Source organism: Leuciscus leuciscus, assembly GCF_965113295.1.
Source record: "Leuciscus leuciscus genome assembly, chromosome: 5".
Classification (NCBI taxonomy): Eukaryota; Metazoa; Chordata; class Actinopteri; order Cypriniformes; family Leuciscidae; genus Leuciscus; species Leuciscus leuciscus.
In genome coordinates, this window is record NC_138729.1 from 12,280,548 (window position 1) to 12,302,622 (window position 22,075).

The 22,075-nt window shown below is 36.8% G+C and overlaps 1 protein-coding gene across 1 annotated transcript; it reads left to right on the plus strand.

Annotated features, from left to right (window-relative positions):
* Window positions 1-666: 666 nt before the first annotated feature.
* slc25a46 (solute carrier family 25 member 46) lies at window positions 667-19,965 on the plus strand. The gene is made up of 8 exons (XM_082171478.1): window positions 667-1,137; window positions 2,893-2,935; window positions 3,052-3,109; window positions 3,318-3,395; window positions 3,878-3,978; window positions 4,238-4,294; window positions 4,601-4,658; window positions 18,709-19,965. Exons 1-8 carry the CDS (start codon window positions 885-887, stop codon window positions 19,294-19,296), a joined length of 1,236 nt encoding a protein of 411 aa, XP_082027604.1. The 5' UTR covers window positions 667-884; the 3' UTR covers window positions 19,297-19,965.
* Window positions 19,966-22,075: the final 2,110 nt, after the last annotated feature.

The window sequence follows — 22,075 nt, forward strand, 5'->3', positions numbered from 1 at the left end:
GCGATTCAAGTGAGTAATTCAGATGAATTCAGTAACCGCTCTGACCAATTCATCATGCTTTTTGATTCACCGGCTTGTTAATCATTCCTTCGAAATTCGGACTTCACTAGTTGCGCGGTATGCATGCTGTTGATAAGACTGTAAAAAGCTGTTGATTCACTAAAAAGTACCGGCTCATTAGAAACATTCGTTCGAGAATCGGTCACGCTGTGTATATTTTGGTTTCTCACTCTAGTTCTGAAAAATAATTTTCTACCACACCATATGTTTGAAGACTGAATTGTCGCCAGAAGCTATACAATATATGGTATATAAATAAAAGTATGTGGGCATTTATTTTTATTTCATTTTCATTTTATTTAAATTTATTTCTTCATTCTTGCCCATATGTATCCTAGTCGTTGTATATTGAATAGTATTTATGTGAAGAACTTACTGTTTCTGTCACATTTTTCATATCACAATATGGCAGAAAAATAGAGGGTATCGGTAGAATATTATTAATTTCTTCACCGTGCGTCTATCTGTCATGTAACAATATAGGCCCAAACTTGTCTCTTGTGAATTAAATAAATTAAATTGCATCTGTGTGTTTCTGGATTTCGGGGTATTCGCTTGTAAATGCAATAAACTACAAAACCCATAATGCCACATTCAAACCGGAAGTAAACTGTCAACTGACAAAAGTCATTCGAACGGGTGTTGGGTTGTTTTGCTAAAGCACTGGCTTTGCTCTCAGCCTCGGTCAACCAAAAATTTATTTTCGCATTTTCGATTGCTATAATTTTCAATGAACTCGTATCACCTCACATAGGTTATACATCGTAGGAAGTCAGACTGAGATATCTTGTCATTTCAGTGTAGTTTCCCTAGCGATTCCCAGCATGACTTCTCGTCGGCCTGACAGCTTTGAGGGTTTGGGTTACAGGGGCAGAGAGGATCCGTCATTCAGTGGGGGGTATTCGGGCAGGTCATTCAATAATTCATCCAGCTCTGACCTCCAGCACTGGGTCAGCACACCTCCAGATATACCTGGAAGCAGAAACCTGCATTTTGGCGATCGCACACCGCAATTTGAGGCGGCACCTGCCCAACCAGGAGCAGCAGACGAAGCGCAGTCAGCGGCTCCGCCCTCCGGTAACAATGAGTTCAATTTATGACCAGCATGCAAGTGATATGTTATTACTGAAAGGGAACCCACCTTTTTCCTAAAGAGCCTAACAGTTACTGCGTTTTAGATTATGGGTGGCGCTTTCGGTTTGGGGAAGTTCCACTTAAAAAGACTGAAACAAATCATAAGGTTGCGCTACAAATAAACCTTTGACCGAATGAACTGTAACATTTCCTCCATTTTCTATTTTCAGAAGTGAGGACAATAACGTAACGTTTGGAATTTTAATGCGACATGGTAACAAGAATATCTATGGAAAGAGTTCTTTTCAGTCGCTGCATTCTTTTCCCCTTTTCGTTTTTTCTAGAACGGGTATATAGAACAAGCATCATGGCATCAACCTGGAATGCTATTACACACAGACTGATGTATATAATCTAATCAAAACCATCATAACATCAGTCACCCAATATGTATTTAATAACACAAATTAGAAAACTTTGTGTTTCAAACAATAACTTGATAACTCAAATGAAGGCTCATTGAGTTGATCTAGTAAATCGTACGTATGAACCAGTTTATTCAAATTAATTGGATTCCTGACCCTCCTTCAAGACTGTACAGATACAGAAATGTACAACATAAACAATAAATGTGCAGTTATGAGACAAATTAACTAGAGCTATTCTACGTTTATTTTAATATACAAATGTCGTTTTGCATATGACTAATTTTGAGTCAACATTATAGTATTGTTAAGCAGGTCATGAACTTTTCTGGGGCCTATACCATGAAGCCGGTTTAGGTGGCTAGCCAGGTATGTTTCAGTTTAGTTTGCACCAACCCTGGGTTTTAGGCAACATGAAAGTGGTTTGGCTTTTATCAGTGTTCATCGCCGTCCAGCTAACCTGGTCCGGGGCAGGTTATGTTCCTAGTAAGAGGTTGCAAACCAAACTTGGACCAATCAGCTGTGAGCAAAGTGACATATCTGATGCAATAAAGTGACTCCAACTGTTCCTACTCCAAATTAAAGGTCACGACGACATAGCAATTTTTTTTTTTTTAAGACAAAACCGTCTGGCTTTTAGTAATGCTTATTTAGAATAATAATTCTGTATGATTTTGATATTATTTATGTAATTATTATACCCTTAATCTATCACACATGTACAATTTTAGTTTATCAATTATTACGCACAGTTTAAATGAATACATTTATAAAGGTAATATAAATACGCTTTAGGACTTCACAACTTTTACTTGCACCAATATAGAAAGACTTTTTCTTTTAGTTGTTCTATTTCATAGACAGCTATTTTCTTCTTACTGTGTAAATTTGTTTAAATTCTTAATATTTTTCAATTTTGTAATATTCTGCAGAAGAAGTGACTCACAGTTTCACTCTTTCTCAGCATGTGATTGGCTGATGACTGATGACACACCTAAACTCCTAAACTCAGGATCAAAGCCTGAGTTGACAGATAAAGTTGATGATCAGCATCATGGTACCATCAAAGCCTGGTTGGATTGGTTTGGTTTTGTCAACTCGAAACTAATCCTGTAACCCTGAGCTTGTTCAACTACCTTCATGGTACAGGCCCCGGATGCAGATGACACTTAAAAATGTCACTCTTACAAACACTCCATGTTGTTTACTGCTAGGTGTAAGCAAACACATGACTCATTCAGAGACCTTTAAAATAAAATGTACAAAGGCATATTGGTCAATTCAACACTTTTTTTTCTTTTTCTTAAAATAACAACTAAAATATGTCTTTCAGAGCAACTGAACAGATTTGCTGGTTTCGGGATAGGCCTTGCAAGGTAACAAAACCCAATAATCACTACTTAAAATAATGTTCTTTTGAAAGTACAGTGAGATTCAGATATGTGAAATAATGTTAGTAAACTCATAATCATTTTTGTATGGTTTGAATTAGCCTCTTCACAGAAAATGTCCTGGCCCATCCCTGCATTGTGTTTCGGCGTCAGTGTCAGGTAGGCTGAATCCAGGGAAGACAACGTTGAGCACACAAATCCTACAACCTCAGTGTCTATCATGAAAGATTTTTATATGCTTATATCATAAATATCTATGTGTTGCTGAAACGTACTCTGTTTGCATTGCATAGTCCTGATAAATATCATGTAATTCTGTCATAAAATATCATTTAAAATCATTTAAAATTGTGAAACTTTGTTTCAGGTGAATTACCATGCCAGGTGTTACCACTTGTCCCCACTGACTGCCATCAGCGTGATGTACAATGTCACCAAAACTCAGGTAATATATATATATCATTTCTTTGTCTCTGTATTTTTGCTCAGGAATACCTTCTTTTAAAGAACACATTGAAAGCAGGGCAATTGAGTACTCCTGGAGTTCCTCAAGGCTCTGTGCTTGGACCTATCCTTTATACAGGCACATAGTAGTTTATCCTACCATTGCTACGCTGATGACACGCAGCTTGTTAAATGTTGAAGCAAATGTAAATGCAAATTCATCAACTTTCATTCCACAAGCGCCTTATAACTTTGGATAAGGAAACCTCTGAAGGAATCCCAACAAAAATATAATGATTAATAGCATAATTTATTGTCTTTTGTCCATCTTTCTCTCTCTCTCTCTCTCTCTCTCTCTCTCTCTCTCTCTCTCTCTCTCTCTCTCTCTCTCTCTCTCTCTCACACTCACACTCACACACACACACACACACACACACACACACACACACACACACACACACACACACTCACACACTCTCACAGGGTCCTAAGGCTTTATGGAAAGGAATGGGCAGCACTTTTGTGGTACAGGGTGTCACGCTGGGAACAGAGGGCATCATCAGCGAATGCACCCCACTACCAAGGTATAGAAATATACAGTGTGAGCCATCACTAATAAGTGTCCATGAAAACACCTTCTAAAGGTTATTCACTGCTTATTTCGTTTGTCAGTCTATGTTCTATAACAAAAAGTTTAATAATGACTTCTATATTTAGATCTAGATATTTTGATAAATGACAGTTTTCAGGATTTGAATTTATTTGATCAATTCTAATATTGTTTCCATTGCCATTATTGAGGTAAATTACAGTTCTGTCTAATATTGTGATGTTCATTCACAGGGAGTTATCACACAAGTGGAACCCTAAACAAGTTGTGGGACATTTAGTACTCAAAGGGTAAGTTAAGCTAAGTGAATTCACTTGTATTTTTGGTATTGTTTGGAAAATGCTATAAGCTGCAAGTTGTTTATCTCTTGTTTCATTTGAGTCATAATTGAACCTCGCTCTTCCATATCTGGGATCTATTTGAATAAGCTTCTGACTAAGCGTAATATGCAGGTAGTTTTTTATATAAAACAAAGTCCCACAGAGAATACGGAAAGGGAATTCCATAGGCTTGACATTTAAATCTCGTCCTTATCTCTTTTTGTGCAGTCCTTTGATCTTGTGAAATCATTGTGTTTTTTTTGGGTTTTTTTCCAGTTTGACTTATGTGGTTGCAATGCCGTTTTACTCAGCAAGTCTCATAGAGACTGTACAGGTAATATATTTTAATACAATATTTTTGTTTTGTATTGTTTTTGTCCAATTGTATTGTCTTTTTCATGCTCTTGCATAAAGCAAAAAATATATAATAATAGTATATTCTGTGAATTTTGTGCTTAAAACGGAAATTTAAATAACTGCCAGTAGAACAAGACATGATATATTTTATTTTATGCTGGTTTGCTTCTCATGTATGTGTGTCTTGTATGAAAGATGTTTAGATAATTTTATTGGAAAACAAGACTTTGATTGAGAAAATAATGTTTGCTCTATGAAAATAGTTTATCAATCATTTAAATAATACATAAAAAAAAAAATATTACAAATAGGTTTTCCAACTGTTAGGGGATTTATGGTTAAAGACCCAAGGACCAGATATGATTAATTAAGACCCGGAGTCAGAAGTGCAGTCAATTTAAGACAAGAGTCAGAATTATAATAAATTAAAGAAAAGCTTTACTGAAGATAGTTTGCAGTTTCATCAGACATAAGTCAGCTTCAAGACTCACACAGGAGTTCATAGGCCGCTCCGCTTTGTACAGTTACAAAGATCACAGGAGTTATACCCTACACCAAGGTCTAAGCTACGTCCTTGCTTCAGGTTGAATGATTCTGATTGGCTTAGAAATATACAAACTTTCCACATATGGACTGATAGGCAGTAGCACATCTCCATAGTCTGTACGGCTGCCACCAGGACCATGAGTTAGGTACGAGTGGTCCTCCAAGGTCACAAGACTGTGTGTCTATAGGTGCCAGCATGTTGAAGAAAACAAGTCAGTCAATATCCAATAATGCCACTTGTTCCTTAACCTGTAAACAAGAATACTAACACACACACAGACACACAGCTTCTTCAATGTTCGATTTGGCCATGCTCTAACTATAAACAGGAGAGTCTTTTCAAAACATCATATTACTTTCTTTCTCTCAAGGAGAGGACACTTTAATCTAACACCTAAAGTAATCATCTAAAGTAAAGCTGACCCCTGTGACCATGTCAGGGTACCCCAGCAAAACTGATGCATGTATTGACACATGTTGAAGACCTTTCTCAAACACAAAACGAGTCCTTTTTTCATTTCTGGAAGCTGGGCTAAATGAGCAAGCACTCTTACTGCATTCCTGGCATGGGCCAGACCCTTCAGTCACCACTCAGATATTTAATACAGACATTAGAGAATACATGAAAAGAACATTTCAGTAATCACACTGGTAACTTCTATAACTAAGTAAAATCTCACAAGCCTAGAGAAGTCATTCAAATCATTCGATATTTATAAGGAAATATATTGATTAATACCTTGATTATAATCACTCATTCGGTATATATTGAAGCAGTAGTGGATTCCAGAATCCACCTCTTCAGTCCCCCGTTTAGACCAATGTGGGGTCCAATACCGCCACATCTGGTCTTTCCATAGAGGCTGCTTCAAAATGTTAGATTTCTGACCCATGCTCCCCTGTTAGGTTATAATTTTGAAAAAAACAGAGAATATATTTTTCCTTGATCTCCAGAACCTTTGGACATAGCTGTCTTTACATGTCTTACAGCTGTTATTCATTTTTGCTAACTTGGTTTTATCATTGACTTAACTGATACAAAACAAGTACATATTTATTCTCTGGAAGCCGGGCTAAATAAGCAAGCACTTGTTGCTGTATTCCTAGCATGGGTCACACCTGCAGTCACTACTCTCAGATCCTAAATACAGACATTGGGCCTCATTCACCAATAACTTCCTAAGAATTTTCTTAACTTAATTGTACTTATAAACTTCCTAAGAAAAGTCTACGTTGGATTCATGACATGTTCTTAAACAACAGAATTGTTTGCTCCTGTGTTCTTAGGATTGATGAATCCCACATCTTCGTAATTGAAAGCGCGTGTCAGTTGTTCCTAATTAGCATAAGAAAACGCCCCGCAAATTCCCATACAAGGACATGACACTTCAGGGCCGTGTGCAAGAAAAGTTGTAGAATGTCCAAAAGACGCACAGATTGTGGTGGTCCACCGATCACCCAGCGAAAAAAGAACTTCAGTAATTCTGAAATAGAAATACTACTGCAACAGGTAAATGCCAAACGAGGCATAATATTTGCTTTAATCAGCTTAATTGCTGATGTAAATTGCAGCGTTAGTGTTTCTTTGCATACTAGGGATGTCAACGATTAATCGACGATCGATTAATTGTCGATAATACATTTAATCGATACAACTTATCGATCATCGATTAAGCAGGTCTTCATGCGCGCGCGCGCTGCTCAACCGCGAAACATGTAAAGCGAGCGCGCCGGAGTAATGTATGGGACCATTTTACACCTTCATCATGACTATAAATTTGCGTGTGCATTCGCAGCCTTTTGTTTTGTGCAAATGTAAGTTGTAATACTGTTTATTTTCTGTAGGCCTATCTATATCTGATTTATCTCATATTGGATGCATTTGGTTAAGAATTAACTCTGTAGTAAAGCGTCAGCTTCAGCGCGCGCAGCTCAAACGGCAGTGCACGACTAATAATGACTATTGGGACTGTAATATTACATAACATTATAAAGAGAACAATATTGTAATAAACATTGTGAATTATTTGGGTTTAGTTGCCGTGTCGCGTTGCTCCAGGAAGACCGCGTCCACAACATGATTAGTTCTTCTGAATGAATGGCACGTAACTTAGTTCAAGTTCACTTGTGCATGAATTTGCGTCATTTTGTGCAGATATAATTTGTAATATTATGTTTATTTTGAATATATCTGATTAATCTCATATAGGATGCGTTTCTTTTAGATAAATAACGTGCTAGCAAAGTGCTCCAGTTTAACGGTAGCAGATTCATTCAGCGCGTGCAGTTGTTCCAGGAAGAGCGCGTCCACAACAGTCACACATTCTAAGCGCATATGAGGCGGCGTTGGTGACACGTTGTATTAGTAGTTATATTTGATTATTAAATAATCAATTTAATTATCAATCACATCGAAACATTTTACAATCCTACTAGCCCTTTATTTATATTTAAAACCATTCTAATTGATTTGGTGAGGAACATAGCGTTTTGAGCAGCATTTGCAGACCCTGTCATGCTGTCATAGCCACTGCAGTAAGTCAAGTCAAGTCAAGTCAAGTTTATTTGTATAGCGCTTTTCACAATACAGATTGTATCAAAGCAGCTTCACAGTATTACATTTAAATAATACAACAAAGTTTGTTTCAAGAGGAATTTATTGATTGATAAAATTAAATTAAATATCCCCAAAATATCCCCAACTGAGCAAGCCAAAGGCAACAGTGGCAAGGAACCGAAAAACTCCATCAAGTGACCTAATGGTGTCCTAAAACTCCATCAGGTGACCTAATGGAAAAAAAAAACCTTGGGAGAACCCAGGCTCAGTCGGGGGCCAGTTCTCCTCTGGCATTTATGAGCTAGAGGCCGGATTGTAGTTTGAACTGTGGGATTATATGAATGCCTGGCTGAAGAGATGCGACTTTAATCTAGTTTTAAACTGGGAGAGCGAGTCTGAGCAACGAACAGTATCAGGAAGACTATTCCAGAGTTTTGGAGCCAAATGTGAAAATGCTCTCCCTCCTTTGGTGGTTCTGAATATCCTAGGTATGACCAAAAGCCTTGAATTTAGTGATCTTAAAGAGCGCGATGGATTGTAGGGCGACAGAAGATCCGTTAAATAGACAGGAGCTAAGCCGTTTAGGGCTTTATAAGTCAGTATCAATACCTTGTAATTAATACGGAACTTTATAGGTAACCAATGCAGTGATGATAAAATCTGTGTTATATGATCATATTTTCTTGATCTCGTAAGAACTCTAGCGGCGGCATTTTGGACTAACTGTAGCTTGTTTATTGAGGATGCAGGACAACCAGCTAATAAGGCATTACAGTAATCCAGTCTCGAGGTCATGAATGCATAAACTAACTTTTCTGCATCAGAAACTGATAGCATATTACGTAGCTTAGCAATGTTTCTAAGGTGGAAAAAGGCTGTTTTTGTAACATATGAAATATGATTTTCAAAAGACAGGTTGCAATCGAGTATAACACCCAGGTCTTTTACTGTAGCGGATAAAGTAACAGGACATCCTATGATGTTAAAGTTGTATTGTGCGAGGTTTTGTGGGCGGTTTTTTGAACCGATAAGTATTACCTCTGTCTTGTCTGGATTTAATAAAAGAAAATTACGCGTCATCCAATCTTTTATATCTTTAACACACTCTGTCAATTTGGAAAATTTAGCGTTTCCATCCGGCCTTGATGAAATATATATTTGAGTGTCATCAGCATAACAATGGAAACTAATTCCATGTTTCCTTATAATATTTCCAAGTGGCATCATATATATTGCAGTAGACGCATATCGCAGTATTAAGGCTAACGATTAATCGATTAATTGATCGTTAATTTAAACGACGATCGATCATGGGAATTTGTGAAAATTGACATCCCTATTGCATACTATAATTTTTTTTTAACAAATGATCAGAAATACATTACAGTAAAATACTATCATTGTAAACGACTGTAGAATTAAATAAAATGCAGTAACCAATTATTTGGAGCAAACTGTCATCACTCAATGTGCGTAAGAGTGCCCTTGAGTGTGTGTAGATTTTGTTCTTAGCTAAGAACAAATCCAAGATAAGAAAGCATTAGTGAATGTCAGAATCTTCGTAAAAAGTGCGTAATTGGGGTTTAAGAACACATTTCTTCGTAAGAACGGTTGGTGAATGAGGCCCATTGTCTTTAATCATAAATACCAGGATATATAGACTAGTTTTTATAAAACTATGATTTCCAATTCCTTTTATAATAAACGAAGAGGGATGGTTAATCCATTCTTTTCACTACCCCCCTTATAGACCCTTTAGGTTCAAAACACAATGGGAGTCTAACTAAAAATAAACAACAATAAAAAATAAGACTCATAATAATCCATATAAGCACTTTTAAGTCTCTACTGAATTCATCCTTCAGTTTACGGTCTACATAATTTGTAGTTTTCTTAGACATCTAATGTCATTCATCCATTTAATGGATTAAGAAATAAAACTTTTTTATAACTTATATTCACTCCTCCTTTGTTCGCCCACCGGCCTGTCATAAAAGTGATGGAGCTCTCTGGATAATTTTGATAGTGACTTAGCCAATGTGTCACTTTGTCTCTCTGCCATCAATTGTATTATTTGTATGTTTACCATTATGATCCCACCTAGTTGTCTATTTAAATTTAGACCCTCAGTTGAATTTAGACAAGAGTTTTTATCCCATAATGGACGGCAATCTTCAACTTCCCAATTCCAATTTACATAAATACTAATCCAGAGAGTAATTCAGATCAACATCATGGATGACAAAATTAGTCATAATTACCAGTAGCAGACAGAGCTGGAAAACCAATCCAATTAAACTCCTCCCATGTTCTGTATCATCTTTTCATCAGATTGACTCAGAATTATCAGCTTCTTTAAAGTTTGTCATTTCACTCAACCCTTCTGTAATGACAAAACACACATTCCAGAGGTTAATGACACAATATCCACAAAATCGTGAAATAATTGTACGCCAAGCGAACACATACATAAAGACATAAAGTGCTGTCACCTCACACACACACACTGATACTTGACACACATCAATATAAACTGCTCATAGTCAAGGTTTTCTTTAGCAGTTAGCTCTAAAAAATATTTACTTCACATTTTTCTTCAGAGTTTACCTAATTTTACATGGTCTCTAAACCAGTTTCAAAGCATGTCTGTTCATTATTCATTTGTTTTTAGAAAAGTCAGCTGGGTTGTTTTGGTTCATTATCATTATTTTGTTTAAGCTTGCTTTAGCAGGCTGAAAAGAGACAGACAGAGTACCATCCCTGCCTCCACGCAAGCAGTCTATCTCACTATACACACAAATAATCTTTTCAACAACCTCACAAGACTGTGACTTAAATTCATTACAATAACCTTTGATCATTCACAAATCGTGAGCTTAGAATTATAAGGTTCTATCTCCACTTTTGGTCAAAATTGAGTTTTTGACATAATCTGATCCATTAGGTGTTTATTAATGCCTGTGTGGTGTTATTTTTGTAAAAAAAATATTTTGTTAGTAGTTATTAATAAAATAAAAAGGTTCCATCTCTCCATTGCCAGCTGGGATGTAAAAACTTTGATGCTCAATATCTCGGAACTACCCTAAACGAAGATAGAACCTTATAATTCTAAACTCACGAAATGTTAAAATGTAAATGTTTAACTTCCAAATTAGAACCCTTGTTATCCAGACTTCTCTTGAATCTACAAAAGCGGTCTTCATCTTTAGCCACCACCATGTCTTGAAATTATCTTATGCCATGTCTAATGACCTGAGAGAGTGAAACTATGATTGAGACATATTAGTTCAAAATCAACTGTTGTATACTTTTTTCTAGCCCATAAGGCAACCAACATCATAAAAAGTTTTGTTACTGTCTCCACAACAAATAATGCCAATAACCTCATGGTTTCAGCTGGCTCTTAAAAGCCCATTCCCATTAGCTCTTTATCTATAATCTCCTTTTCCTCAGTGTGTTGTCCCCTGGCATAGTTGTAAGTTGTGGCAACTTTTCACAATTAAAAAAACAAGTCATCCAATGAATGCGGTTTCTGGTGAGTGGTATGGAGGAACATTTCTGGGTCAGACTGCTGTAACTTCTCACAGCTCATTGAATGAGAGAGACTCTGAGGCGTTCAGGACTGGAACGCTGTATTTTCAATTAGTGTTGGTAAATCACTAGCCTGACTACGTCAGACTTCGTACTTCCGCTCTATTTCATTTCGCTCCTGTACTCAGTCTGAGACCGCGACCTATCTCTCAGTTTTCCTCCGGCCTGAAAACAGCCGGCCAATCAACGAACAGAGGGCGGGCTGAGAGCCGTGACGTAGACGCTGATTGTACCGTGGATGCGTAGATTTACTTCACATAATCTGCAAAAGTCGTTCACAGCCATGTTCACTCCGGTATTTCGCTCGATGGTTTTGTTTTCGCATCATACATGTGTTTACAGTGGAAGTTAGATGCAGCTGAGCCAGCGCATAACACACGTCATAACCAAACGTTATGTGATTGGCTTACGGGTAACCAATGATTTTAAGCTTCAGATTAGCGCCCCCAGGCGGTAAAGAAAACGTTTTTCTATTACGGAACTCCAGACTCTCTCTACGAAGCAAAGCGAAGTAGCGGAGTCTGGTATTACCAGGCTAGTAAATAACATAAAATCTCAATCAAATGTCTGTGTTGCAATAGTACAATAACACTGCAATTGTGGAATCACATTATTGCAATAGTTGCTAGAAAGGGCAGCTGCAATCTGTTAAACTGTAAAAATAACAACATTAATGCTAGTGATATAATGTTGATTAGTCATATGTTAAGGACTGCCAAGGCATTTGTATTATGGAAAAAAATATAATTTAAATGGCAAAAAAATCCACTATTGTTGCCGTATGGCAACGTATCATAAAGTACCTTAAAATAATATTTAAAAAAATAAAAATAATTTCTATAGGTCTATCATAATGTATGTGGTAGAGGGTTAACCTCTACCGCAACCTTTTGACCTTATCTTTATCTCTTGTTCTTTCTCAGACAAAAACTTTTAATATCGTCATATTAAACAAAGATCTACTTTCAAACCCACATTAACACCAGAAATTTCTGTCAATTTATCACATTTTTTTTAAACACTTTCTTAGTAGACATTTAGAGTTACGGGCTGAATGGCCCTGCTGACCACAATTAAAACACTCTCTGTCATCTGGTGGATTCGTGTCAGCCTCAACTACAGCAGTAGACACCTTCACCTACATTTTGATCATTGTGAGCTTGCAAACGGCTCTAACTTACTGCAAACCACTGAAGCAGTGTGTCAGTGTGTACATCAGGAATGTAAACAGATCATTATCATTGGCAACACATTAATTTTCATAAGCTCACGGAAACGCTCAACATATTCTAAGGGGGTTTTCACAATGTTTCTGTTTAACTTTAGTCACACTTGTGCAGGGAAATGAACCCCAACCCATAATTAATCATTGTACGCAATACAGGGCTACATTTTTTTTAATTTTTCCGATTCTTTGTTTGTTTGTAGCCAGTCAAGTTGTTGTTTAACTTGCCAATCGGAATCAAAACCATGACTAACCAAGTTCTGCCAATTTCTTTGAAGTCAAGTATATTTGTATAGCGCTTTTCACAATACAGATTGTATCAAAGCAGCTTCACAGTATTAAATTAAAATAATTAGACTCCTACAAGTCTACATCCCTACCAGAAGCCTTCGATCGGTCAACGAGCGACGTCTCGTGGTCCCATCACAGAGAGCCAAAAAATCACTTTCCAGAACATTCTCATTCACAGTTCCATGCTGGTGGAATGATCTCCCCACCGGCATCCGGAATGCAGAATCCATGACATTTAACAGGATCTAGCAGAAGGACACACATCACACCCATTTTATCCTCCCTACACTGGCTACCCATCAAATCTCGAATTGATTTTAAAATATTAGTCTTAACTTTTAGAGCTTTAAATGGTCAGTCCCCACAATACATTGCTGATTTGTTGCTCCCCTACTCCCCAAGCCGTGCCCTTCGATCCTCAGGCCAGAGTCTTTTATTCGTCCCAAAGACTCGCTATAAAACCCGGGGTGACCCCAGACTGTGGAATGCCTTGCCTCTGTCCCTCCATGTGGCCGACTCTGTCGATTCTTTTAAAAAGCAACTTAAGACACTGTTATTTCAACAAGCTTTTAGTTGACTGGGCTTTATTGCCTTTTTATTTAAATTGTTTAATTGTAAGTTTTATTAGTATGATTGCACTTTGTAGAGCACTTTGTGATTGTATCTGTGAAAAGCGCTCTATAAATAAACTTTACTTATTTACTTACTTACTTACAACATTCAAAAAAGAGCTGAAAACTCTTCTCTTCCGTGAGCACTTAACCTCATAAAAAAAAAAGAATAAAAAAAATTTATAAAAAAAGATATATATATATATATATATATATATATATATATATATATATATAGCCTATATATATATTTTTTTTTTTTTTTTTTTTTTTTTTTTTTTCTGTAAATTCTCGCTTATCGGGCTTATGCTACTCTGAATAATGCCTGAACTTCGTATTTTGAGCACTTCTTGCGTAGTTTTTTGCCTCTTCACGATGACTTGCTTAATTTAGTCCCAATTTGTAAGTCGCTTTGGACAAAAGCGTCTGCTAAATGACTAAATGTAAATGTAAAATAATACAACAAGGTTTGTTTCTAGTGGAATTTATTGATTGATAAAATTAAATTACATATCCCCAAAATATCCCCAACTGAGCAAGCCAAAGGCAACAGTGGCACGGAACCGAAAAACTCCATTAAGTGAGTGCTTCAGAGCAGAGCTGCTTACAGCGTTTGCTCTCTTCTGCCTCACTATTTGTATCAGAAAAATCTTTTGAGTTACTCGATTTGTCAGCCATCTTATTCACAGGTTAAAACTCACCTGAAGTTATTTTGCAGTGATGGAGAAAATCACAAAGTTACAAAATCACAAAGTTACATATACTGGTCCACACCAATTTGGGTCACAATTTTTATTTTTCTCAGGGTCGTTCCTGATGCATCCCTGGCAAACAACCCTATTTTTATTATTTTATTTACCTAAATCCGTACCTGTCTGAATCACTAAGTTCGGGGGAACCCCTGTCCGAAATGGGAGAGATCGAGAGTCAGGATCACGAAGATAAACTTAGAGTTGTTTAGGCCTACTACATTCTGCTAGTGGGGGTGACTACACCTACACCACATGCTCATGACAGGCTTCCAATGCTCCCACCCAAAAAGTGTCCAACCGTGTTACTACACTCTGCTAGTGAGGGTGCCTACACCTACCGCACGGCCTGTGTCAGACTCTTCATGCTCCCACTCAAAAGTGTACACTCTGTCCTTGTGGTATTATATCACTGCCCGTCTTCTTGACGTAATCACTACAGGCCCTTCGTGCTCCACTCAAGAATGTCAAGTATTATCACTCTCCCTTCTCTCAACCTAGGACAGTCCTATTAAAATAATTAAATCTTTCTACCTTGTTTGCTGATTAGCCAGGGATGTCACCGAATAATAATTGCCCGCATTCTCCACCATTAACTGGACCCAAGGACCAAATATGATTAAGACCCGGAGTCAGAAATGCAGTCAATTTAAGACAAGAGTCAGAATTATAATAAATTAAAGAAATTAAAGAAAGAAAGGCTAAGAAATATATAAACAGTAATTTTCCACACATGGACTGATAGGCAGTAGCAAACCCTATCAGATATTAATAATACAGACATTAGAGAATACATGAAAAGAACATTTCAGTAATCACACTGGTAACTTCTATAACTAAGTAAAATCTCACAAGCCTAGAGAAGTCATTCAACTCATTTGATATCTAGAAGGAAAAATATTGATTAATACCTTTTTTGAGTGATGAGTGATTTAATGAGTGATTATAATCACTCATTAGATATATATATTGAAGCAACAGTGGATTCCAGAATCCACCCCTTCACAACAACAAATAAAGTGCTTTCACATTTGAAAAAGATCTTAGCCAGACACTAGATCAGGCTAGATGCTTTAGGAAACACAGTTTGATTTGATCTTGTGGTAAATGAGCAAAGCTGTTTTGGGTAACTACCTCTCCAATGCGTCAGTTTTACATCTGATAATTATTGGAAGATTTGAGTTTCTATGCAATAACCGCATTTGTTTTGTTTTCATTTTGACTTGGACTTGAATTTGCTGTTGGAATTATGCGATCGAGAACATTTTGAGGTTGAAAAGTCAAAATCAAGTTAATTTTAGTAGTTGTCTATAAGAGTGATACTGATTAACTAATTAATTAACTTCCATTATTACATGGCTTGGTTGAATTCTAATTTAGAATGTGGTCTGTTATTTCTTGATAACAGACCGCTGCTAAGTATAACACACTGTTGCCATGAAAAACAGAGCGTTGCTATGGACGCAGGATTCTAACCGTAGAGACGGAACGGACTATTTTCTTTAGCGGAAGTAATACAATCGTTTTTAAATCAATAAACTCCTTTTTAAATCAATATTTTGTGTCAAATTATTGATTTATTTGGTAGGTAGCCATGTAATAGGCGGGATAATGTAGTTATTGTTGTTAGTTGTTATAGCGAATACAACCCCTTCAGGCTGACAACCCCCCTCTCTACATTATCCCTTACTTAAAGGAGCCGTATGCAAGATTGTGGCCAAAACTGGTACTGCAATCACTTTCAAATTACTGTAGAGCGGTGTATCCCCTCCCCCTCCCCCCTGACTCGAGGTTGCCAGATAGGCTGCAGGATCCAGCAGGAACGTAGGCTTCTACGTAGCTGTGGTAACTAGAGCAGAGCTGGCAACCCCGATGCCGAAACACTACTGACTTCGTGATTGGTAGATAGGTGGAGGGTGGCGCTTCAGGCCAAAACACAAGATGACAACATCAACATCAGTTGAGGGCTGCAACTTCACTTTTTAAATGACAATATCCTGGCCGAACTACTGTTGTCAGTGATATAAGTATTTGAAATGAACATGATTTCTTAATGTCTAGTGACATATCAGGGCCATTTTATGATTAATTGAAATACATTTCTTACATACAGCTCCTTTAATTAGTTAAAGTTGTCCACTTGCATCAATTGATAAATCATTTGTGTTGTCTCTCAGAAATGTTCGTGGAAGTTGATGTTTAGCACTTTACATGTATTAAAATATATTTAATTTTAATTTAATTTTATCAATCAATAAATTCCTCTTGAAATAAACTTTGTTGTATTATTTAAATGTAATACTGTGAAGCTGCTTTGATACAATCTGTATTGTGAAAAGCGCTATACAAATAAACTTGACTTGACTTGACTTAAAAAGCTTTTGTAAAATCTACACTACCATTCAAAAGTTTGGGTAATATAAAAAAAAAATATATATATATTTGAAAGAAGTCTCTTGTGCTCACCAGTGGGGATTTCTTTAAGACTGCAAGGGAAGCTCGGCTTCCCCTATAATGTCAAAAAATTAATGGTCAAATATGTACTATTGTGTTAACATTTTATTGACTAAAAATGCGTTAGAACACGTTCATCTCAAAGACGAGTTCGTTCAGAATCAGTTACATATAACAGGTCGGCTGACTCGATTTCCTTCTCATACATTCCCGTAGCGTCACAGTGCATTTCCCTGTTGAAGCCCAGCGTCCACTGACTTCAGTGGGGCTTCTTTAAACAGTTTTTTTCAGTGCTACGAAACTAGACGGTCATTGGATAAATGCTGCGATTATGTCCCGCCCCCGCTCAGCGTCTCTGGGGGTGAATGAGGAGTGGGCTGGCCTGGACTCCGGGCTTCTTCGTGATGATTGGAGGGTCTGTCGAAAGGCTGCATCTCCTTTTGATTGACAGCTATTTCATACAATAAAAAGTAGTGATGGGAAGTTCGGATCATTTTACTGACTCTCTTCGATCTGTTAATCAAAATGAACAAATCTTTTTTCGAGTCATTTCGTTCATTTAAGGGGCTTTAAATATTATACTTTTAACAGGCAAATTCCCTGAACACATCCACCTACGCAATCTTGATCATATTCTGAATTAAGAAATCATTATAATGCCGTCAAAAATAATTCAGAGGGAACATAAATAATTACTTTACCTTCCGAGTCTTTCATTCATTTGTCACGTGACTGACACAATGAACTCATCAAAAAGTCACTGACGCTGAAGCTATTCGAGCTCAGTCCCATCGCGGATTTTACAAGTGCAGTCGAAAGACAAATTGCAGCCACCTATTTCTTGGTATTTGCTTGTCGAAATTGCTTGCCAATTTTCATAATACATTTCACACAATTATACATTTATATTTTTATTATATTATTACTTATTATATTTTTTATATTATTAGTAGTAATAATTCAAAAATAATGATTAAAATAATAAAAAAAATATTATTAGTAGTAGTATTATTATACTTTATTATATTATTATTTATACCTTTATTATATTTATACAATTATAACTCTGCTGGCCATTGAGAGGACATTGGTCAAGTCACTGGAAAAGATGCCTAGTTGGTACGACAGGGTCACAGAGCATTTTCTTGAAAAGGAACGTAGGATAGAATTTATGTATAAATAAATGGACAATTTTTATGATGTAGACCGAAAATGAGCTTCCCCTCTTTGAAAGACCAGCAGCCACCACTGGTGCTCACCATGTCTGAAATGCAGAAATATTGTGAAATATTATTACAATTTAAAATAACTCTTTTCTATTTGAACATAATTTAAAATGTAATTTATTCCTGTGATGGCAAAGCTGAATTTTCAGCATCATTACTCCTGTCTTCAGTGTCACATGATCCTTCAGAAATCATTCTAATATGATGATTTGCTGGTCAAGAAACATTTCTTATCGTTAACAATGAAAAAAAACTGTTTTGCTGCCAAATATTTTGTGGATACAGTGAATTTTTTCAGAGCAGCATTTAGGTGAAATAGAAATCTTTTGTCGTGACTTTACTTTTTTTATTATTTTTTATCAAATTAATGCATCCTTGCTGAATAAAAGTATGATTACATTTTTTTTTTAATAAGCTGACCCCAAACTTTTAAACAATAGTGTAAATAGTTAAATATTTAACAATTTGCTAAAAAATAAATAAATAAAAAAACGTGTGGGGAACATGCTTTGATTATATGTAACTATTTTTTAACTAAACTTAGAATAAATTTAGGTTTGCTGTCATGGTGGTTTCTCTGATTTGGAAATATCAATTTTAAGTGAATACGTATATGTATTATTAAATTAAATATACCCATTTTTGCAAATACATAAATATATTGAGATTTTCCCAAAAAAAATCTGAAAAATACAGAGATTTTTTTATTGTTGTTGTTGTTGTTATATTGCCCATTCCGACTTAATTTAGTGTCTCTTCTTGGTGTTCCCTCACCAGAGTGAAATAATCCGAGACAACCCCGGCATCCTGGACTGTGTGAAAGAGGGTCTGGGACGTGTAATGGGTATGGGAGTGCCTCACAGCAAGCGTCTCCTTCCTCTCTGGAACCTGGTGTTCCCCACAGTCCTCCACGGCATCCTCCACTATCTTATCAGTTCTAGCGTGCAGCGGCTGGTTCTTTACCTGTTGCGGCGTCGGAATAACGGCTCACCGAAGCATTCGCCCCCTGACTCGGGAGCAGACACGGTCCAGTCTATGTTGGATGCATACTTCCCTGAGCTCATGGCCAGCTTTGCCGCCAGCCTGTGTGCAGATGTGCTGTTATTTCCTTTGGAAACAGTGTTGCACAGGCTGCATATCCAGGGAACGCGCACCATCATCGACAACACCGATCTGGGTTTTGAAGTGTTGCCCATAAACACCCAATATGAAGGAATGAGGGACTGTGTTAATGCGATTCGCCGTGAGGAGGGCACCATGGGCTTCTACAAGGGATTCGGCTCCATCGTGGTGCAGTACTCGCTTCATGCCGCAGTGCTGCAGTTCACCAAGATGATCTACTCGACGCTGCTGCGAAACGCTTGATTCTAAAAAAGGATTAATTCCTTATTAATTCACTAAGAGGTCCTTTTTTGGTTGAGTTGGACATTCCAAAAAATGTGTCCTAGTATGAATTGATAATTGCAGATATGCGAGGTTTTCTTTACCTCTTCCTGTGATTTTTGTCAGTCTACTTCTGTACATTTGTTTTATAAAGCACTGGTTTCATTGATTGCACGACACATTTATGCAAAATATGCTCTCATATTCACACTGGATTTGAATTATTCTCATGGTGACCCCCAACCCTCCACCACCAGCGCCAAAACATGTATGTTTATAAAACCCTGACCTTTGTAATTATATTTCCATACTGTTTGTTCAGTTTCGTTAATGGTCACTAGGTTTCATAATGTGGATGATTTTTGGCAACATTGGTTGAAGCCCTGTGCCAAGTTTCTTTGTCATTAAATTATTATTTGCACCTTAGTGAAACTTGTGCCAGTGTTTTAAATAGTGAAAATGTTTCTATTTGCCAGGTTTAACAAGATATAAGAGATAAAAAATTATATTTATTGAATAGAAGCCATTATGTACACAAGATTGCATGTGTAAAACTAATGTATCTCTGGTTCCTGGGTGAGTAAATGATCAAGGTCTAAATTATTGGGCTCCATGCTTTAAAATAAATGTCTACAATCTGTGTCATGTGAATACATTTTTTTTTTTTTTTTTTTTTACTGCATTTCATGTTACATATTCTGTTATAATAAAATGTTTGCCTATACACTACTGTTCAAACGTTTGGGGATAGTAATTTTAATCAAAGGTAAATGTAAAGACATTTATGATTTTACAAATGATTTCTATTCAAATATACGCTGTTCTTTAACTTACTATTCACAGATGTATCACTTTTGCCACTATACAGATATACCACTTTTGAAATATGCTGATGACATGACTTTGGTGGCTTGCATAACAGATGAACAATCCCTGATCACATATTGACAATATGTTGATTCTATGGTCCAAAGGTTCCAAGAAAGTTCTCTGGGCTTGAATATTATTAAGATGAAGGAGTTGTGTTGTGGGAGGTTTTGCTCATCAAATACCTTACATTCACTATCCGAGCCACTTAGACCTTCACATATTTAGGTACTGAGATTGATAGGAATCCATCCTTTACTCAGCATGTGAATACAGGGCTGCCAATTCTCACGCATTCAGCGTGAGACTCGCGCAATTGACACTTTTCACACGCTCTCACGCCACACATCCATTTTCTCACGCAGAGAAAAATTGCAAAACAAGCGAAGAGGACACTGACACCGACAGACAAGACAGAGCTGGTTACTTTTGATATGAAACAAATTCTCAGCTCTCAGATTCTTTCAATTTTATTACGAAATTCAAACAATAAATACTGTTTTTGCGCTTGTAAATGTGATGTGACAGATCGCTGTAGCGCCTCAGTTCAAGCGGCACACGTGAACCGATCATCTCTTACTCTAAGTAAATAAACACTAATGATCAGGTATGTTGAAAGATACATTACTCACCGAAATGTATATGCCTCATACATAATATCGATCAATCAGTGTTTTTCACCCACGGAAAGAGGTCAATAAAACAGCTGGAGAACAATAGCCTGTCACATAACATTTAGGCCTACCTCAGAAAAAAAGCCTAAATGACCATAGCACATTAGTTGGCTAGTTGGTTACTTTAGCTATAGAGAGGAGTATTTTGCTAAATATGTGAACTATATTACATATTTATTGTTATTTTACTTATATCATTCAAATATTATGTTATCATAATAAAAACCGCATCATATTTAATTTGAGTTGTTATTTTTAACCTTTAATAATAATACCAGCTGACAGAGCTTTACAGCATTAGGTGAGATTTTTTTTCTTGAGAAAAATTAACATGTATCTTTACCTAGGCTAATATTTATCCAAATGAATCGATAATGAAACAACGGTGCACTCTCTGTCTGGCCTTTAAAGAACATTTGCTCAACTACCATACAGCCCTCAACGATGCAAGATCCTCTTATTTCTCCTCTACCATTAGGAATTCCACGTGCAGGCCCAAATCACTCTTTTCTATGGTTAAACTCACTAACCCACCACAACATGTTATTTAGGGCTCTGGGGTGCTTGTTAATAGCTTTTCCCAATTCTTTTCAGACAAATTGAAGTCAATCACTGAATCCATCACCAAAGACACTCCTCATACAAGTGACTCAAATGTTAATTTGATGCTATCTGATTCAGCTCACTCAACAAACTCTCTCTCTGCTTTTACTCTGACTACCGGTAGTCCTGCTGCCATAAATGATCTAATTGTGAAGTCTAATTCCACATCCTGCCGGCATGATCCTACACCTACTGTTTTGATTAAGATGGCTGCCCTCGAGGTTGCACCCTTCATAACACGTTTGGCTTCCGCCATTGTCCCAGCAGAATTATAAACTGCTGCGGTGACCCCGATTCTTAAAAAAACAGGCCTTGACCATCTAAACATGGACAATTACAGGCCAATATCTAATTTAATATTCTTGAGCAAAATCCTTGAAAAGGTTGTGGCTTCGCAATTGCGATCATATTTAGATGTTAATGGTCTTTTTGAATCTTTTCAGTCAGGATTTCGCACATCTCATAGCACTGAAACTGCCCCTCTTCGGTGGTTAACAACATTCTTTTGTCCATGGATTCAGGGTTAATAAACATCTTGATGCTTCTCGATCTAAGCGCTGCATTTGACACAGTCTTCCATGAAATACTGATAGCTTTCTGATATCGGCATCACTGGT

Excerpts from the sequence above, each read along its gene's own strand:
- slc25a46 (XM_082171478.1), top strand. The coding sequence starts at position 885 with ATGACTTCTCGTCGGCCTGACAGCTTTGAGGGTTTGGGTTACAGGGGC. Across the intron at positions 1,138-2,892 it reads GTCAGCGGCTCCGCCCTCCG|AGCAACTGAACAGATTTGCT; the intron begins GTAACAATGAGT and ends TATGTCTTTCAG. Across the intron at positions 3,110-3,317 it reads TGTTTCGGCGTCAGTGTCAG|GTGAATTACCATGCCAGGTG; the intron begins GTAGGCTGAATC and ends ACTTTGTTTCAG.